Source organism: Geotrypetes seraphini, chromosome 3 (genome assembly GCF_902459505.1).
Source record: "Geotrypetes seraphini chromosome 3, aGeoSer1.1, whole genome shotgun sequence".
In the NCBI taxonomy this organism is placed as follows: Eukaryota; Metazoa; Chordata; class Amphibia; order Gymnophiona; family Dermophiidae; genus Geotrypetes; species Geotrypetes seraphini.
In genome coordinates this window covers 5853489-5875136 of record NC_047086.1, presented here as the reverse complement: position 1 = coordinate 5875136, position 21648 = coordinate 5853489, and the positions used below count along the sequence as shown (strand labels likewise).

The window sequence follows — 21648 nt, the reverse complement described above, 5'->3', positions numbered from 1 at the left end:
GTGTCATCTGAGTGATCTCACCCCGTCCCTGGAAAGTTGTCCTCAATAATCCTTTAGTTAGCAAAAGGGAGAATTCACAGCCAGCCCTCTCCCTACACGAGTTCTGACAGTTAAGTTTGCGACAGTGACGTGTGAGCTGCTCCATAGTCGTGATGCAAGAGCTATGAGTTGTTGGTGAAAAGTTTAGGTCATTTTTGTCTTTTTCACACAGCCTTTTCAGCACTTCCAGAATAGTAAACTTGGTTAACTGTTTGTCCAGTTGGTACTAATTCATAATGAACAATCCCTCCGATATCAAAAAAAGTTAGTAACATCGTTTTGACTCTTGGACTGGTAGAGCTTTTTTGCTTGTGGGGAATTGGCTGACTTCTATTGTGTACTTTATTGCTTTGATTCAGGGTTGTATTGGTATACCCATCATTGGTACACCAGTGATAACACAGCCCAAAACATCATCTTGCTTCTCCAAAAGGTCTTGGCAAATTTCAATTCTCCTTTGCTTTGTTCATCAGTAAGCTCATTTGAGACCATTTCTGCACACACCTTTCTCATGCCAAGATTTTCCTGTTTCTCTATCAGTTTACTTGGTCTTCTATGCTTCTCACAGTCAGCTGATGATTTTGATGCACAATTCGACAAATTTTTACAATGTTTTCTTCAGTTCTTCTCCTACACCACAATCCCCTCTGCTCCCCCAACAAATACCAGACCCTCCCCATCCCATGAACACTCTTGTACATATGTTGGACCTCCCCAGTCCCCCACACAGTCGCCTGGTCCAAATTACTATAATAGATCCTATGATTCATGACCCCTGCAGATATGATACATATCCCCCTACTCTTTAACTGTGTTCATTCAGATATAAGTACAAAAACATGTAACTCCTCCCTTTCAAGATTTTCTGCTTACATCAGCCCACCAGATGCAGGGGAAGAAGCAGGTTGAACAGCCCTTCCGGCTTCCCCAAGAGGAGGATCTTCACCCCCAGTATCTCTATCTGAACTGCCTGAAATTCTTCCCTCCTCTTGTAATTGGAGAGGGTGAGGGTGAGGGTGAACGGGAACTCTGGCAAAGACACTTGGTTTGGGTGGTTTAGAAGGAACCCCAAACTCAGGAAGTTGTTGGTTGAGCTACCAGCTGAGAAGAAAGCAGACCTATCTTTCCTGAATCTGCCCTCTGCTGAACTGAGACTATATGATGCTACACCCCAGAGAGTAAACTAGACCCTGAGAAATCCTTGGCTTTTTTTGAAGAGCTCAGAAATCGATACTTCCCATTATAGGTAACTGCCACCTTGGGAACCAGAGACCCACCTGGAGTCCCTTCCTCTTCTATTGCCTTCTTAAAGGGCCATAACTCCTTGTATTTACGCACTGTCGCTAAACTCAAATTGGGAAAGATCTGTAAATCTCTATTATCTAAGCTTGCCTCAAAATTAGTTCTTTTTCTTGATATCATTGGAGTTTGACCACCATAGCTAGCAATAGCATAGATGGATCAGGTCTGGGCCTGAGTTCCCTTTGAGTTTTTTCCACCTCAAAAGCCGGGAAAGCCTTCATCATGGGGAAACAAGACCTCAAAATCCTTTTACATAAACAATTTGTGCTCCCTTCCAGGATACCCAAGATCTTCCTATTTTCCTGGTCATCAAGCCAGTCTTGTAGTTCCTCTATGCTTTGCTCCATCTGCATCTTGTCGTACTTTTCCCCTACCCAATCCTCTGAATCTGGGCGGGCGGGTGGGGCTTCAAATTTTTCTTACAATCTATGAATCACCAGTTCAGTAATTTCTAGCTTTGTCTCCCAAAACCCCTTTATGTTCTCATAATTGTTCTCTCCATTGGTGCAGTGGGTGCTGGTAGACAGTCCTGGGCTGGCGCTGAGCTGACCTGAAGAGGAGAGAGGAATGTAGCCATCTAGTCATGTTATAGAAATGATTACTAGTAGTAGCCTCAGGTTTCCCTCCATCTTTAGTTGACTTAGCTAGATAAATGTCCTTGATTGAGGGTAGAACTCTGATCTTAAGCTGCACAGGCATTGTGTTATAAGGAGAGGGGAGGCTATTCTGAACCAGCAGGCAGAAGTGCTTCTTACTGGATCTAAAACCGCTAGATAGCCTTTCTTTAAATGGGACTAGCCAGAAGGGGCCTGCTTCCCATTCCAGCCCCAATGTCATGCCTCTAGAGCACAGGTGTCGAAGTCGGTCCTCGAGGGCCGCAAATCAGTCGGGTTTTCAGAATTTCCCCAATGAATATGCATTGAAAGCAGTGCATGCACATAGATCTCATGCATATTCATTGGGGAAATCTTGAAAACCCGACTGGATTGCGGCCCTCGAGGACCGACTTCGACACCCCTGCTCTAGAGGATCCCTCTCTCCTCAGCTCCTTTCCCCACACAAACTTCCAATCTCTGAAGGTCTCTGTTGCTACTGTGCTGCTCTATTTGGCCCCCACCTCTTCTTCCCCTGGTGGTCCTGTAGCCCAACATGTGGCACAGAGGGAGGGAGCAAGCCTGAGGGATCCCAAAAACGAAGAGCGGAGGAGTTCCTTCTACCACAACAGAGCTGCAGAGTCAAGGGTTGTGGCAGCCAGTAAAGCACTTCCTGGGATTGGGGGGCCGGGTTGGGAGAGACAGAGCTCAACATAACGCTGCCATCTTGGCTGCAAGCGCCACCAGATGTCCTTGATTTTCATTTTTAAAAAGGGGAGGCAAGAGGAACAAAAACCCAAGTTGTTTCCCAATGGTAATCTGTGTTTTTCTTTTTGTTTAAGATAACCTGGTAGCTAAGAATTCCCATGTGTGCTTGTGTTCCGAGAGTGGATAGGTTTTCTCGGAGGCCAGCAGGACATCAGTCCTCATGATACTCATCCTCTTCCCGTAGGGGTTGCTTCTGCATGGTATACTCGTATAATGCTAGAACTTGATACTGAACGGAGGTGGTTCGAAGCAGTGATGCTTGTTCAGGAAGTCCATACTTGAGCATAGACAAATATGCTGGAAACGCTTCAGAACTCAAAAGCTCACCTATTATTTCCATATGTGAGGACTCCTATCTTGCTTTCCTAGGTGAACATCTATTACACATGAGCAATTCCACCAGCCTCCTAAAGTTGAAAATACATTAGAATATTTTGACTTATTAAATTCCAGTCAAATTAACTGTGATATACAAAAATATTATGTAAGTTCTTGGGGTGGCTCAGCCCAATTGTCTGTTCCACAGAATTAATATTCTGGAGCATCACATAACCCAGAATAGTCACACCCAAATGCATCATTTTGTTACAAAAATGTCAGCACGTGGGCGACATGTTTCAGCCACCAGTAAGAACTCATATGGTCACCATGATAATTCTCCATAAATGATGACGATTGGGGGGAATTATTCTGGGACAATCTTTTTTTTGTCCTCCAGGTAGCTTGTAGTTTGAATTACATTGCAAAAATGAAACAGTGTCAGGCACTGTGATGTGAATATTTGATAAAAGAGGATTAATATGTTGGTTTGGTAATGGTTTCTTCCAGGTCAGTGTATTACGAAGTTCACAAACCGAAAGGTACCATATTGCGTCAAATTCAACCCAGATGAAGATAAACAGAATCTCTTTGTGGCAGGAATGTCTGATAAGAAAATTGTACAAGTGAGTCTGGGACCCCTGAAAACTGATCTGTAATAAATATTACATGAGGACGTAAAATGTGCCATGCAGGATCAGACCAAAGGTCCATTGACCCCACATATCCTACCTCTGGCAGTGGTCAGTCCGAGCCACCATAAAAATATCTGACAGATCCCCAAAGCTCTTTTCTTGTTGCTTACTGAACAGGGATAAGCAGTGGCTTTCCCTAGATTTGTGGAGCAAATAATTGTTCATGGATTCTTCCTCTAAGAACTTGCCAAGTCTCCTTTTTTTAAGTCTGAGAACCAGTTCCACAGCCTGATTGTGTATTAGTGGGAAAATGCTTTCTCCCATTTGTTTTAAATTTTCTGTTTTCTGATGTTTCCCTTAGTCCTAGTGCAATTTCAGGAAATAAGTATTCATTCCCTGTTTACTTCATGATATTATAAACCTCTGCAATATTTCCTCTTGGTTGCCTCTCCTACAGTATGAAGAGGACTGACCTTTGTAGCTTTTCTCCATAGGGAAGTTGTTCTGTCATTTCTCTCACTGTGAGTATCCTCTAGTCCAGTGGTATTCAACCCAATCCTCAGGGACCACCTGGCCAGTCGGGTTTTCAGGATATCCACAATGAATATGAATAACAGAGATTTTGAAAACCCGACTGGCCAGGTGGTCCCTGAGGACTGAGTTGATTACCACTGCTCTAGTCCTCTGGATGCTTAGGAGCCAACAAAGCAGTTTATAAAATAAAATGAATAGAAGGGACAGGGAGGGGTCATAAGATAAGGGAAAAGACAGGGTTGAAGGAGAGTATTACCTGGGACTTTTTCACTGTGTGTTGAAATTTGTAAGGGGAGGGAATTCCATAGATAAGAAAAGGCAGAGTGTCTGCAGATTTTGAGACAAAGATGAGATGGCGGTGAGAGAGAATGGAGGGTGGCTTGGACTGATCAAACAGTCCAGTTGGTGCATAGGAGGTTAGCAAGTGAAAAGTGCCCAGTGAGTTGCAGTGAGGATTTTGCATTTAAGATGAGCAGTGATTAGGGGCCAGTGTTCAGCCTTCAAATGCGCACAACTCTTAAGGTGCAGTTAACAGAGAGGCATTATCATCTCCATTCTTTTCATTGCTATTTTGACTGCCCCAAAAATCTGTGCTCAAGATTTAGATTTATTGTCTCTAGTGATTCCAAGATCTCCTTCCTGCATGGTGACAGCTAATCAGAAACATAGTAAATGACATCAGATAAAGACCTGAACGGTCCATCCAGTCTGTCCATAAGTTATACCCATTAAAAAATACATGATTAGATTAACTTGTCTCTTCTTTGATATTTCTGGGCCAAGACTTTAAAGTCTGGTATTGCCCTAGGTTCTAAATGCTGAAGTTGCCATCCAAGCTCACTCCAGCCTGTCTAATCATCCCGTTGTTTGCAGGATATCTACCATAAAGTCTGGCCAGTAACATCCTCATGTTCCATATTAGTGGAGTTCCCATCGATGCCCTCCCCAGCCCGATCCTACACCAAATCTTCACATATGGGACACAGACGGTAAATCTGTCCAGTACCGGCCTTAGTTCTTTAATTTACATCCTTTGTTTTCTAATTAGAGATCCTCTATGTTTATCCCACGCTTTTTTGAATTCTGTCACTGTTTTCCTCTCCACCACTTCTCTCAGGAGGGCATTCCAGGCATCTACCTCTTTCTCCGTGAAGAAGAATTTCCTAACATTGCTCCTAAGTCTTCCTCCCTGTAACCTCAAATTATGCTCTCTAGTTTTACCATTTTTTTCTTCTCTGGAAAAGATTTGGTTCTATATTAATGCCTTTCAAGTATTTAAACGTCTGTATCATATCTTCCCTGTCATTCCTCTCCTCCAGCGTATACATATTTAGGTCTTCCAGTCTCTTCTCATATTACTTTTGGTTCAAACCCCTTACCATTTTCGTCGCCTTCCTCTGGACCGCTTCAAGTCTCATTATATTCTTCATCAGATATGGCCTCCAAAATTGGACACAATACTCCAAGTGCGGCCTCTCCAACGACCTATACAGGGGTATCAACATCTCCCTTCTTCTGCTGGTTATTCCTCTTTCTATACAGCCTAGCATCCTTCTGGCTACAGCCACTGCCTTATCACACTGTTTAGTTGCCTTTAGCTCCCCAGAAACAATCACCCCAAGGTCCCTCTCTCCATCTGTGCTTATCAGCCGCTCATCTCCCAGCACATATGGTTCCCTCGGATTTCTACCCCCCAAATGCATCACACTGCACTTCTTCACATTGAATTTTAGTTGCCAGATGCTGGACCATTCTTCTAACTTTTGCAGATCCTTCTTCATGTTTTCCATTCCCTCCGGGGTGTCCACTCTGTTACAAATCTTGGTATCATACACAAGAAGGCTAATTTACCTTCTAACCCTTCAGCAATGTCACTCACAAACATATTGAACAGAATCAGTCCCAGCACCGAGCCTTGAGGCACTCCACTACTCACCTGACCCTCCTCTGAGCGAATTCCATTTACTACTACATTCTGGCATCTGTCCGTCAACCAGTTTCTGATCCAGTTCACCACTTTGAGCCCTAAGTTCAGCCCATGGAGTTTGTTTAAGAGCCTCCTATGAGGAACCATGTCAAAGGCCTTGCTGAACTCTTAAGTAAATTACATCTAATTCTCTGGTCACCCAGTCAAAAATTCAATCAGATTCGTTTGGCCCGATTTGCTTTTAGTAAACCCATGTTGCCTTGGATCTTGTAATCCATTAGATTCTAAGAATTTCACTATCCTTTCTTTCAGCAACAACTGAAGTGAGGCTTACCGGCCTGTAGTTTCTCATTTCATCTCTGCAACCACTTTTGTGAAGAGGGACCACATTCGCTCTTCTCCAGTCCCGCAGAACCTCTCGGAGCTCCCTCACTATCCTGGGATGAATCCCGTCCAGCCCCATAGCTTTGTCCACCTTCAATTTTTCAAGTTGTTCATAAACACTTTCTTCTGTGAATGGTGCAGTGTCCATTCCATTCTCAGGTGTAGCTTTGCTGACCAACTGAGGTCCTTCTCCATGTTTTTCTTCTGTGAACACCGAACAGAAGTATTTGTTTAGGATTACATCTGGGAACCAGGATTGTCTAGCTGTCTCTAGCATTACTTCCTTATCTGTATCACTTTGTACAGAGGGGTAGCCTAGTGGTTGCAGTAGGAAGCAGAGAACTAGGGGAGTGGAGGATTCAGATCCCACTTTGACCTTTGAAGCTTCTTATGACCTTGGAAAATCACTTCACCCTGCATTGCCTCTGCTGAAACTTAGGCCTTTTACTAAGCCACGGTAGAGGTTTCTACTGCAGTCCAAGCATTCTACGAGCGTCTGAGCAGCGTTGGAGCATTTAACCCTCAGGGCCATGGTAGAAACCTCTACCGTGGCTTAGTAAATGGGGGGGAGGGTTAGATTGTAAGTCCTTTGGGGATAAAAACATACCTTAATGTGTCTGAATTATAAGTTGCTTAAACAATTCTTATTAGATTTTCCCCAAACAGACAACAAGAAAGGCACAATGAGTTTAGCATTGAAAATCCTGATCTACTTGTACATATTTTTATGTATGTTTTTAGTTAGTTAGTTTATGTATTGTCTGCAATCCTAAAAGTGATGTACAGTGGCTAATTTTCTGTTCCTAAAAAGCTCTTAATCTAAGTTTGTAGTTGAAATAGTGGAGGGTTAAGTGACTTGCCCAAGGTCCCATGAAGTTCTCTTGGTTCTCAGCCTGCTTTTTATTTGTCCAGTTCCCCAGCCTCACAAGGTAGTAGTCCTCTGATATACTGTATGCTCAGTTTTTTTCAACAATTTTGGATCCTTTTTCTCATCATCTCAATCCTGCCTTTTCAGATGTTAAACAAAATTGTTCCCAGTACGTATCCCTGGGACACTCCACTATTCACCTCTCTCCATTCGGACATTGACCATTTAGCCTCACTCTTTTTTTTTTTTGTCAATCTTTATTCATTTTTGATCTTACAACAAATACTAATAGATAAAAAAATTTTAATCCCATCCCTCCCACCCTTCCAATCTTACATTCAATCAAATATATCACATAAGTAATCTTTCCTAGAAAACTAATCCCTCCCATCCCTTCTACCTAAAATTGTATCTATAATATAAAATGGTATCTACTCATTGCAATATTTTGTTAATGGCTTCCATATCTCTTTAAATTTATTAAAATTCCCTTTTTGCACAGCTATTGTTCTCTCCATTTTGTAAATATGACATATTGAATTCCACCACGAATTTGGTCTTGGAGGATGAGATGTACAGTGTCTTCATCTATGAAACAAACTTGGTTCTTTTTGTTCCATAGAGCATTTTGGACCCCAGTTCGATTATAAAAGTTAGATTCCTCTAAGTCTAATAGGTGCTGGCACTGTAATCTTGTAGCCTCACTCTTTTTCCTGACATTTAACCAATGGCCAACCCCTAGTAGGACACTGCCTCCTATACCATGTTATTTTTCAATTTCCTGACAAAACTTTTGTGTTACTAGGTGCAATTTTGTAACCGGTCATCTGCGATTAGCAGACGACATCTTCCTGGGAGTTTAGGGTTAGAAAATGTTAGATTACGTTTTCTGCTGAACTTTATAGAAACATAGAAACATGAAGACAGATAAAGGCCAAATGGCCCATCTAGTCTGCCCATCATCTCTTTCTCTCTCCGAGAGATTCCATGTGCCTATCCCAAGTCCTCTTGAAAACAGAGACTGTGTCTGAATTCAAGAGAGCCTGGGATAGGCACGTGGGATCTCTCAGACAGAGAAAGAGATGATAGGCAGACTAGATGGGCCATTTGGCCTTTATCTGCCGCCATATTTCTATGACTCCATGTAAAACACTGGTTTGTGTGTCTCTCCTTGTATAAGCTGGAGACAGCTTGGCTAACTTGGCTGTCTCCCTGCTCATTGCCTCTTCAGAACAGATTATGACTGTTTGTTTTGTTAATTTGCAGTGGGACATTCGAAGTGGGGAAATAGTTCAGGAGTATGATAGGCACCTGGGAGCTGTCAATACTATCACTTTTGTGGATGAGAACAGACGATTTGTCAGTACGTCAGATGACAAGAGTCTGAGGGTCTGGGAATGGTAAGTTTCAGGCCAGACATGTACATAGTAGAGAGGGGCAAATGAGTGCTCTGTTTCAAACAATTTGGAATAAGAGAGCGCCAGTAGGGTTCCCTTTGCAGCAAAAATCTGGCATTAACCTGCAAGAAGGCTGTGTGTTCCCTTATTACAGAACGTTGCTGTGAGAGAGTATTTCTTGGTCCCTCCGTTTCTTCCCTCTCATCTGGGATCATCCTTGGTTGATTTTCCATGTCCCCAGACAGAATGAGCTTAGAATCCCCAAACCAAGCCTCCCCGCTTCCCCCTAACCCTCAAGGGCTGCAATCCAGGTGGGTTGTCAAGATTTCCCCAATGAATATGCATGAGATCTATTTGCATGCACTGCTTTCATTGTATGCTCTCTTCCTGACGTAGCATTTCTTGCACAACCTCCTCTCCGAAGGCATCTAAAGTCACCCTTGCAGTCATTGCCCTCCACAGCTAGTGAGGGTAGGGATTATTGCATTTGACATACTACTGGGCTGGCAAACTGTTTCTGTGCCTGGGGCAGTGGAGGGAGGGTTCAGGGACTTTCCTGACGTGGGAATTGACCTTGGTCCTCTGCTGACCATTGAGCTACTCCTAGTTCTTGAACTTGGCTTTCTGCTACTTCTCCCTGGCCCCCATTTTTGCTGCTGTGTGGTAGTTGCTGCTCAGCATCCTAAGAATCACTCGGACTCGGCCAGAGTTTCAGTTCAGCAAACAGCTCCATAACTTAAGAGAAAGATATTGTCTAGGAGCAGTCCAGAGGCATTCTGAGGAAGTCTTTCTTCTACCCCTGCTTGGCACAAAGAGAAATCGGGTAGTTTGGGGGGTTCTGGGTCTTTTTTCTTTTTAAACCCTTCCACTTCCTTCTTCAAGTCAGTCAAACTTTCACCTGCGTGGACCTGAGGTCTCATCTTTTCATCAGTCATCAGGGAGTGATATTATGGAATGCTCTTCAGTTGAGAAAGCTGGTGAAAACTCTTGTATTCCAGAGACTACGTCTTTGATTTATGGATGGCTATGTCGGGTAGAAAGGGCTAGGATGATAGATTGAGGTATGAGTGAACAGTATGTGTTGTGTATTTGTTTATCTTTTTACAGTGTGACTCGCTCAGAATAGTAGGATGTAGCGAGTAATAAAGTTTTCCATCAATAAATAGTCTCCATCTACCTAGTTGCTTGCAGTGGCTTAGCAAAGTAAGTTGGAGCCTGAGGAGGGGGCACCTGGCATCCTCTTAGATGCACCCCCTCCTCCCTTGTACTCTTCAAGTCTTTTAGTCTTCACTGGCAGCAAGCAGGGTCCTGTGAACAGGAAGTGATGTCAGAGGGAGGACTGGGGTTGGCATGAGTAGTGGGGAGGAGTTCCTGCTCACTGCCGGGAGACCCCCCCCCCCTAACAGGGAGGAGAGATACTGGCACCTGTGCTGCTCTGCCACCTTACTTTGCCACTCTGCATGCCAAGGCTGTGAGCACCTTTAGATTTCTCTGGAAACAACAAGAAAAGCATCACAGTAGAATATGACCAAAGGGAATGATGTTGCTCACGTCTGTTTACTTGTTTTTCGCAGGGACATTCCTGTGGATTTTAAATACATAGCAGAGCCAAGTATGCACTCAATGCCTGCTGTTACTTTATCTCCAAATGGTGAGTAAATAGTTAAGAGCTGCCAGATGAGTTTGGACTGGAGGCCCCTATTACTTGACCTATATCTAAGAGGATCAAGCAGTGGGTTCTTGGGAGAATGGTCCATTCCCCCAGCACTGAACCTGACTCTGCTCTGTTATCTCGAAATTGTCACTTGTTTCACCTCTTAAACATCATCTTCTCTGCTTACTTTTCCCACACTCTGGTTTTAAACCTTTCTCGTATCTTTCCTTAGCTAACAAACTCCCAGAGATTCCAAGGCTTAATGTGATGTACGAGTAAGTTTAAGATTTGCTCTAAGAGCAAGGCAGTTTACAATGTGCCAAACATTAAAACAGCCAATATTCTACATCTTAATAGACAGAATAAGAACTCAAGCTATATAGAAAGGCAGCCTGCCTCTGACCCGACTTGCCCCTTCTGACATTACTTCCTGTTTTCAGAAAGGATGGCCTGAGTCAGAGGGAAAGGCCTGTTGCAAGCAGCCTTTCTGTATGGTTGCCACTGGATTCCCAAATGGGCCTGGCTACAGGGGAAGAGCAGCTGTATTTGAGTCCAGGAGGGGGGGAGTTGGACCTGGGGGATAGGGATGGAGATTTGGACATGAAGTTAAGGGGGAAGGAGATATTGGCTGAGGCTTCATCTTCTGCCTGTTTCTCCCTTCCTCCTCCTCTTACTTCAGGAGTGAGGAAGTCAGCAGTATGCCTCCGTCCACTGACATTTGCACTCCCCAAGCATGCTCAGTATCACCTGCTGACTTCCTCGCTTTTGAGGCAGCAAAGGAGGCAACTTTGGCAATGGATTTCTTTGACTGGGGGGGCTTCAGCATCCCCACCATGTGGGGATGGATGAGAGGAAATGCATAGCCACCCAATGCCTTGCCTTTATCACACAGTTAATTGCGATATTAAAATTTTAAGCAAAACACAGCCCTAATTTAGAGTTTAGACTTTAGAGTATTTGCTGCTCTGAGCTAGAAGGTGCAGGTTACCTTCTCTAGATTTGAGAGTTGTGACTAGGGGCATAAAATTAAGCTAATAAGTAGTAAATTTAAAACAAACCAGAGAAAGTGAATTTTTTGCTAGAGAATGTGGTAAAAGCAGTTTGCTTAGCAGGGTTTAAAAAGGTTTTTTAGATAAGTCCATAAGATGGACTTCAGAAAATCCACTGTTTATTTCTTGGATAAGCAGCAGAAAATCTTTTCCTCTTTTGGGATCTTGCCAGGTACTTGGGACCTGGGTTGGCCACTGTTGGAAAAAGGATCCTGGGCTTGATGGACCTTCTGTCTGTCCCAGTATGGAAATTCTTATGTTCTCATCTGCAGATTGCCCTCTGTGCTAGATTTTTTTGTTTAGAGGTGTCCTGCTTCTCTGTGCAGGAACATTTAGGTTCCTTACTCTCTGCCTTTTTTGAAGCGACTCATTTGTTTTGCTTTGAGCCCTTCCTCTTGCTTTATAAGAGATCCTCTAGTTTATCCTATGCATTTTGGATTTGTCTGTTTTTTTCTTCTCTTCAGCGTCATTTCTTGTTCTCTAGTTCCATAGCTTCTCTCTCTTTGAACATGATTTGTGTGTTTATTAATATTTTTTTTATTTTTTTTTTTAATAATTTGTTTATTGAAAAGATTTTCAAAATACAATACAAAAGCTCAGAGGTACAGCAAATATAAATCCAAAAATTCACAAAAAGACACACTCTCCCCAACCCCCCACCCCCAAATTCAAAGAAAAAATTGAAAGATAAAGTTGTACAGTACAATGCATAAAATCACATACATCAAAATTAACCCCCCCCATCCCACCCCAAAAATCAAAAACATAACTGATCTAAAAGATATACATAAGGGTTATAAAGAATAAAAACAAAAATATAGATAATCATAGGTCATGAGGGACTTTCACACCACTGAATATAGGGATTCCAAACCTTAAAAAAGGGAGTAAGACAAGTCTTTGTCAATGCCGTCAATTTAGACATACGGAAAATAAAATCTATTTTTCGCAACAAATGAGTCCGCCCTGGAGGAAAAGACTGCTTCCAATAAGCTGCCAATAAAAGTCGAGCAGCAGTAAAAATAAAACAGGCCAATTTATGGGCATTAGCAGTCAATGGACCCAAGGGGAGATGTAAAAGAGCACAACCCATATTTCGAGTAAGCGTAGTGCTTAAAATATCAGATAATATCTCAAAAACCATATCCCAATATGGTATCACCCTCGGACAGTCCCACCAAATGTGAAGAAAGGTACCCAACTGACCACAATGTCTCCAACATAAGTTAGATACTTGAGGATACATAAGATGAAGACGCTGGGGTGTGAGGTACCATTGATAAAGCATCTTATATCCATTTTCCACCAAAGAACTAGCAATTGATACTCGGAGCAGGCGACTGAACACCCGCTCCCAGTTAACAATCGGCGGCACTGGGCGCAAGAGTCCCTCCCAAAGAGATAGATATTTAATCGGGGGAGCCTGTTGTTGAATAAGGGCTTTATAGAATCTAGTAATACACCCCTTACCACTATTACCCATAATTGCCTACTCCAGGGCGGTTTCTTCTAGACAAAGATCACTAAGAGCCCTGCGACCAATAAAATCCAGCACCTGACGATAGCGGAAATGATCAGTCAACGGTAAATCATAAGCTTCCCTTAATTCTGTAAATGATATCAATCGGCCGTCTTCCACAAGTCCCCCAAATCCATAAGACCCTGTTGGGCCCAAACACGGAAGCGACGATCAAGCTTTCCAGGTGTAAAACCCCACGCTACCCACAACGGAGTGCTACGAAAATACAATCGAGAAGAGAAAAACCGAATACGCGTCCAGACCCACATCACAAACGTATGGTGCAAAAAAGGGTTAGCCCCTTTAAATAATTGTCGAGCCTCGTCCACTGTCAACCAAGGGATCACCCGACACAGTTCTTCCGAACCCAAAATTTTTTCCAAGCAAACCCAACTCTTTGATCTGTCCTTACACCAAGTCAAAAAAGATTTCAATTGAGCTGCCTCATAATAACGCCGCAAGCAAGGTACCGCCATACCCCCCTGAGTTCGAAATTGATGCAATACACTCCTTGGTACCTGCGGGGGTTGACTCTTCCAAATATATTTAAAGATTTTCCTGGCCACCCCGCGAAAGAAAGCAGCAGACAAGGGAATTGGCAAGGCTTGAAAAAGGTAAAGTAATTTCGGCAAAACTAACATTTTTACACTTTGAATGCGACCATACCAAGATAAAGAAGTATTCTCCCATCTATCCAAATCAACCCAAAGGGATTGCAAAAGTGGTGGATAATTAACCTCAAATAAAGAACAAAGCCTTGCTGGTACATTAATTCCCAAGTAACGTAGAAATTTAGATGCCCATTTAAAAGGATATTTAACCTTCAAAAAATCACAATCCCTAGAGTGCACTGATAAATTTAATATCTCTGACTTATCCATATTAGTACGAAAACCTGAAACTGCACCATAACAAGACAAGTCGTCTATAATTCCCGAAAGGGAAACACATAGATTAGTTATCGTGAAAATAACATCATCAGCAAACATCAGCAACTTAGTAGAAAGCCCTTCACATACCATTCCGTGAATAGAATGCTGGGCACGAACATGAGAGGCTAAAGGCTCCATAGCCAACGCAAATAGTAACGGCGAAAGCGCACAGCCTTGTCTGGTTCCACGGGCTAACTGAAAAGTTTCCGTATAACTCCCATTAATACGGAGAGCTGCTAAAGGGTTTGTATAGAGAATCTGAATCCACGTAAAAAATTTCCCTCCAACACCCATAGCTGATAAAGTGCTCAACAAAAATGGCCAAGACACCCTATCAAAGGCCTTTTCGGCATCTACACTCAGAAGCAAGGCTGGCAACTGTTCGCGCTGTACAAACCAAATCAAATGAAGCAATCTACGGATATTGTCAAAAGTTTGTCTCCCTTCAATGAAACCCGCCTGGTCGTCTTGTACTAAATAAGGCATATAACCTTGCAACCTACGAGCCAAAATTTTTGTAAAGATCTTATAGTCGGTATCTAGCAATGAGATTGGACGATACGATCCACATTGCGCAGAATCTTTTCCAGGTTTCAAAATAAGCGTTACTCCCGCTAATCTCCATGAATAAGGCAGCTCCATACCCAACTCCAAACTATTAAAAGCCCGAGTAAGGGGGCCCACAAGTAGATGCCGAAAACATTTATAAAATCGATTCGTGAAGCCTTTCCCATAAGCTAGAGTAGAGATCGCCCACTGAGTTTCATCTTCTAAAATAGGAGCCGACAATAGTTCAGCTTCTTCAGGTGTCAATTCAGGGAGCTGTACCTGAGCCAAGTAATCGTCAATTTGAACCTGAGATACAATAGTCTCAGGGGTATAAAGTTGTTGATAAAATGAAAGGAAAGCACCAGCAATAGATTCCGGAGTATAGCAATCAGAACCATCAGGGGCTCGCACCTTAGTAATCACATTTCTCAATTTTTTAGCCTTCAACTTGTAAGCCAACTGACGGCTCGCCCGATTGCCATACTCAAAATGCTTTTGTTGAACCGATTGTAATTGGTCCGACAATTCATCTAACTGCATCACCTGAAGATCCTTACGCACTTTATCCAGTCGAGTTAACAAAGTAGCAGAAAGATTCCGCTTATGCATTTGTTCTAAATAGGTCAATTGTTGTCGTAAGGCTTCCTGTTTTCGCCCACGTTCCCGCCGTCGATGTACCCCAATAGAAATGATATGGCCACGTAAGACTGCCTTCATACCTTCCCAAAATATCAAAGGAGATATCTCATCACTAGTGTTAAATTGAATATAATCCCTTAGGCTCTGTTCTATCCGGGACACTATGATAGGATCTACCAATAAGCTATCACAAAGTCGCCAAAATCGCCGTCCAAAAGAAGCCATATGAGGGTGCAAAACAAAGTGTACCGAAGCATGATCCGACCACACCCGCTGAGCTATAGAAACATCAGATACCTGGGAAAGTAAAGCCTTATCTATCCCCCAAAAATCAATGCGAGAATACGAATCATGCACTGCTGAAAAATAAGTATAATCTTTGGTGATCCCTTGGATGTCTCCAAGGGTCAATCAAAGCCCAGGACGTAAAGAAAGAGTGCAATTGCTTTCTATCAGGTTTTCCATAGTGTATCAACTGTGTCGAATTATCCAACCCAATATCATAAGTCAAATTAAAATCCCCCCCTACTAACAAAGGGCCCTCTACTACCCCTCACAACACCAGATCTAAAGACTCCAAAAAAGCTTTTTGCTCTGAATTGGGAGCATAAAGATTACACAAAGTATATATCACCTGCTGAAGCTCCACTTTCAAAATTAAATAACGACCCTCCGGGTCACGTACCACTTGTTTAACCTGTGGATCAAGATGCTTAGCAAATAAAATCCCTACACCATGTTTTTTAGACCCCTCTTCATTCGAAGCAAAATAGATATGGGGATAACGAGGATGTTTCAAGAGCGACTCATATTGAGGCTTAAGATGAGTCTCCTGAAAGAAACCCACCCCAGCCTTCAACCTATCAGCCTCTTTAAAAAGCAATTGCCTCTTTCGTGTTTATTAATATTTTTCAGGTATTTAAACATCTGTCTCATATCTCCTGTGATGCAGAATGAGAGAGAGAGAGAGAGAGGATTATTTTAGCTCCTAGTTGAACAGTATAATGAGCTCCCAAGGGAATTGATAGAGACAGAAATAGAAACTAAGTTCACGAAAGCTTAGGATAAGTACACAGGATCCTACATGCAAGGAAGTGAAGAAAAGCTGGATATGGACTGGATTCTGTGGTATGAAAGTAGGCCAAAAACAAGGAGAACAAACATCCCATGGGTAGCAAAGAGCAAATAGAGAGGTCCAAGAATAAAATAAGTGACTTTTACTGGAATATAATAGCACATCTCAGGAATCGCAAAACGGCCGTATTTTGACTGCATCAGGAGTCCAATATACTCAAGTGCTGATGAGTTTTACTCAAGCTGAGTAATCAGCCATTAGAGATGAGTAATCTTTTTTGTTAATATTTGCCAAGTCGTACATTGCGTTTCAGTGAACAGCATTGCATGGAGGTTCCACCTTAAAGCAGGTGAGACTAGTGTATCATCTTTGCTCTAGGATTGCTGTGCAGGGCACTCAATGGTGGAACACCTTGCCGCTTAAAGTTAAAGCGGCACCAACTTTATTAAATTTTCAGAAATTGATCAAAACAGTATTGTTTGAATGACTCTATTCATAGGAATGATGAATATGTGTGGCGGCGGCCAACAAAGCAAACATTATGCTAGGAATTATTAAATAAGGGATGGTTAACAAGACTAAGGATATTATAATGCCTCTATATCACTCCATGGTACGACCTCAGCTGGAGTATTGCGTTCAATTCTGGTCTCTTTATCTCAAGAAAAATATAGCGGCACTAGAAAAGGTTCAAAGAAGAGTGGCCAAGATGATAAAGGGGATGGAACTCCTCTCATAGGAGAAAAGACTGAAACGGTTAGGGCTCTTCAGTTTGGAAAAGAGATGGCTGAGGGGAAATATGATTGAAGTCTACAAAATCTTGAGTGGAGTAGAACGGGTACAAGTGGATCAATTTTTCACTCCGTCAAAAATTACAAAGATTAGGGGACACTCAATGAAGTTACAGGGAAATACTTAGAATCAATAGGAGGAAATTTTTTTTCACTCAGAGAATAGTTAAGCTCTGGAACACATTGCCAGAGGATGTGGTAAGAGTGGATAGCGTAGCTGGTTTTAGGAAAGGTTTGGACAAGTTCCTGGAGGAGAAGTCCATAGTCTGTTATTGAGAAAGATATGAGGGAAGCCACTGCTTGCCCTGGATCGGGTAGCATGGAATATTACTACCCTTTGGGTTTTGGTCAGGTACTAGTGACCTGGTTTGGCCACCGTGGGAATGAACTACTGGACTTGATGGACCATGGGTCTGACCCAGTAGGGCTATTCTTATGTTCTTATAACATTTCTAGCTTCTTTAGTGCTGCATGCAATTCTCCTACTAATTTTAAAATTTGACATGGCCAATTTTTTTTTTTTTTTTCTACACTAAACTTTGGCCAGAAGCTAGGTGGAGTCTCACTACTTATCATTTGCTTCTTATCTTTTCTCTTAATACTGGACACACTGTCATTGACTGCAGTCCCCTTGAGCCACCCCGCATTCAACAGAAATTTTTTGCTTCGTCCGTCTCTGGCCACGCCCTTCGCAGAACAAAGGAAACGCAAATAAGGACTCCTTCTCACTTCGTGCCCCTGGCACATCTCATACACACACAATTGCAGGGTGCTTACAGAAAAAACTCAATCCAGATCTTGACTCAACCCTATTCTGTCCCCTAATATATATATTTATAGTATATATACAAATGTACAATGTCAACTGTCTTTCCCTATCACTAACCTGACGTTTAATATAAAAAATTTAAAATAAAAGGTTGTACTTACAGTTTCTACAGTATTAATTCCATACGGTCTCTGTGTGACTAGAAATATATTTTTTTGTGGAGTTTTGGCGTCCAATTACGGCACAAAATGTGGACCACGATGTGGCCCCCAGTCCGTGCCCTACAACTGGCCCCTCCAAAAAAAACCCTCACACAGGAGCACCATCCGTCCAGCACCAAGGCTATCATACGCCCCCTGAACGTGTTTCTCTTTGGAGTTCACCGGAACACCTAAAAAATAAAATCCGTTAATCACGCAAGCGCGTGAAACCCACGCATGATCATGTCGGGGTCACCACTGAAGTAAATGCTGCTTTGTTTACCTCATTGGAATGACTACGAGACGGCATTGTATTTTCCAAAAACAGACAATATTTTTATTGTTAGTATAAAGACTTACAAAATTACAGCAGCAAAGGCATAGCAGAAAGAAATATATTGTCAGTTCAGAATATGCAATGGAGAGTAGAACTTACACCCATATGCCGAGCAGGGGGCTAGCATGTCCCTGCTGGCATACCCAAGTGAATCTTTCTCTGGTTTTACCTGTGATGCGTGGATTGTTATATATATGTAATCCTTTTTCTTCTTCTCTATCCACTATTTTAAGTTCTTGTAAACCGTGTCGAGCTCCATTCTCATGGAGATGATGCGGTATATAAACTTAAGGTTTAGATTAGATTAGATTAGAGAAATTCTTCCTTTGTTTCAAAAAGCACATCCCCGAACTCTGGTCATGTACTTCCCTATTGGTACAAAAATGTATACCTAACTATTCCTCCCCCCAGTCCACGCCTCTCTCACTTCTTCCCCCCCCCCTAGGGAGCAGAAACAGAGAATTCTTCTTGAACTTTCTTCCTCCAGCTCTGAGATCCTTATCACCTTGCAGATGCTAATTTGTGGTTTTACAATGCTGTGCATCTTCAGGATGGCGTCCTTGTAGATAGTCTTATGCAGAAAGTTGGCAAGGGTGACTTCCAGCACCCCAGCTGTGCTTGGTTTCCATAACTTGCTTCAGAGACAGGCCAGCCTGGGTAAGAGTTCTGTCTTGGTATCAGGCTCCTACATATCTTACTCCTCTTTCATCCTGCAGGGAATGTTGCTTGTTATAAATGTTTTATGGCTTTCCAGGGCCTGGCATATGTGAAGTCATACAGCACTGATAACAGCTCAGCAGAACCTTGGAGAAGTATCCTCCTAGCAGGGAATGGAGACAGGAACTTTGCAGCAAAGGCCAACTGGGTTAGCATTTCAAAGGATACATGTGTTCACAGACAGCAAGGTACAGGCTGGGCCAGGCTATGGGAAAAATATATGTTAAAAATGTCTGTAGTGTCCAGCATACACAAGTGAGGCCAGTATGTCCATCTGTATGTCCAGGTTATCCATCTCAGTTATGTATGAAACAGATTTTAGGATTATTGGTTTTGGGAGATGTTATTGGATTGTAATTGTTTGCATATGTATGTTTACTGTAATTCGCTCAGAATTGCAGGATGTGCTAGTAAGAAATTTAAATATTTCTTTTCCCTCTTTAATGCTATCAACTGTTGACCTTATTTAGTGGTTTAAGAATTTCACTGTAAATCGCATTGAATCCTTGCTGAAATTTGCATGATAGAAGAAACTGTATGCTATAGTACGGTATTATAGATAAGACATAATCCAAACATTTGCTAATTCAACAAGGGCAGCAGATCTAAAACCTGGTGCCATTTGTTCTACCTACGAAAAACATTGACAAGCAAATCATTTTATGTTTTCCAATAACCACAGAATTTTTGTTAACGGTGCTGTTGAACATCATAGTTCACACAACCAGCTGGAAGATGCTGGACTGGGAAGCTAGGATTGCCCGTATGTACGTATTCCCAGAATGCTGCATATATGTTGTAGTATGTATAATACCATTGATAACAGAGGCAGCTGTATTCCAAAGTGCCCCACTGTTTCTTTACTACTGACACAGGGCTGAATGAATCATAACCCCAAGGATTTTAACTTGGTCCACCACGCACCTTCTTTCACTCTGCCCCAGCCCCCCAGCCCCACCTTCTCTGTGCCTATGCGAGAAAATCTGAAAGAAAATGGCTAAAATGTTAACTATGGTGTGCTAAGGATGCCTTGGACAATGCCACACCCCCACTGTCTTTCTCTTTCATTCTGATCTGTCTCTCCACAGGGAAGTGGTTGGCCTGCCAGTCCATGGACAATCAAATTCTGATATTTGGGGCACAAAACAGATTCCGACTAAACAAAAAGAAAATCTTTAAGGGTCACATGGTGGCAGGGTATGCCTGTCAAGTGGACTTCTCGCCAGACATGAGGTAAGCTCCCCATGTGCTACAGAGTGAGTGATTATTATAGACTTATTTGTGTAGTTTCCTTTAATGTAGCTAGTTGGATGGACTGCTCCGGACTGCCCCCTGGCTGGCTGCAGAGAGGAAGCTCGGGCTGTTTCCCTCCTGACTTCAGTAGGTCCTAGCTGCAGTCAGCCCCAAAGAGAATGGGAAAATATGAAGGTCATTGTTGTGGAATGCAATCACCTAGCTATTGGATTAAAGAAAACATTTTTCCCTGTGTCTTGAGCATTTGTGTCTCCAATATCAGATTAACCTCCATCTTTCACCTGATAATGACTATTCACTTTTCCAATTTTTAATGCAGCTACGTGGTATCGGGTGATGCAGATGGAAAACTGAATATCTGGGACTGGAAAACGACCAAACTGTACAGCAGATTGAAAGCCCACGATAAGGTGTGCATTGGAGCAGTCTGGCACCCACATGAGACATCCAAGGTGATCACGTGTGGTTGGGATGGACTTATCAAGCTGTGGGACTGAGAAATGACCCAGCAGAGCCGAGAGGCGTCAGGATTAAACTGCGCTCCAGAAACCATAATGCCAGAGGAGCCCTGGGCAAACAGCAACTGTTGCTTTGATTTGCTTAAATTAATGCTTCTGTGGTTTGCGTTTCTGCCTGGGAGCATTGCTCAATGACAGTTCAGTTTTGCCACTGATCAGACTCTTCGTAGATGCTGCCGTCCCTTTACCACTTCTTCGCTGCTGATTTGTTAAGATTAAAGGACAGAATTACTGACCAGAGATCAGCCCTGCTGCCTTACTGCAAATCAGCTGTGTGTGCCCCAAATATCAAAGCAAAGCTTTGATTTAGAAAAAAAAAATCAGTTTACACAAGCAATGTCGGCAGCATCATGGGGGAAAAGGGAAACAGCTGTTCTGTGGAGTCCCTTCTGCCATATGACCTACTGATTCACAATGTTTTCTAGTCAGTGTGTTGTATATATAACTGTCCTGGCCTGCCTTTTTTAAGTGTATATTTTTAATAAATATTTCTATGGCAGGTTTATTTCTGCTTTCTGTGTAGGTTATTCTGACAAACACTGCAGAGCTCAATGCCATCAGACTTACTGTCTTCTTACAATATCTTGCAAGTTTGGTTCACCAGTCTCTCTACATAACTTATGGAGGTTGTGTCCCTCCACAGTGAGCTGATGATAAACTAATCTAATCTATAATAATAATAATAATAACTTTATTTTTCTATACCGCCATAGTCAGGTGACTTCTAGGCGGTTCACACTGTAAGAAGGCTGGACATTCAGCGAATAACAAGGTCACAATACAATACAATAAGTCAACATACAATACAAGACAAAACAATACAATACAATACAATGAGTGTATACACCACAGTACAATATAATACAATGAGTCTAAATAT

At 42.4% G+C, this 21648-nt stretch overlaps 1 protein-coding gene across 2 annotated transcripts in view; it reads left to right on the top strand.

Moving 5' to 3' along the window:
- The window catches only part of CDC40 (cell division cycle 40), a 115573-nt gene extending 94300 nt beyond the window's left edge, over window positions 1-21273 (top strand). For both annotated transcript variants that reach the window (XM_033939259.1, XM_033939257.1), the window contains 5 exons: window positions 3531-3646; window positions 8635-8768; window positions 10340-10416; window positions 20085-20229; window positions 20570-21273. In XM_033939259.1, coding sequence (XP_033795150.1) covers window positions 3531-3646; window positions 8635-8768; window positions 10340-10416; window positions 20085-20229; window positions 20570-20747 — 650 coding nt within the window. In that variant the 3' untranslated portion in view covers window positions 20748-21273. The remainder of the gene's footprint in view (window positions 1-3530; window positions 3647-8634; window positions 8769-10339; window positions 10417-20084; window positions 20230-20569) is intronic.
- Window positions 21274-21648: the final 375 nt, after the last annotated feature.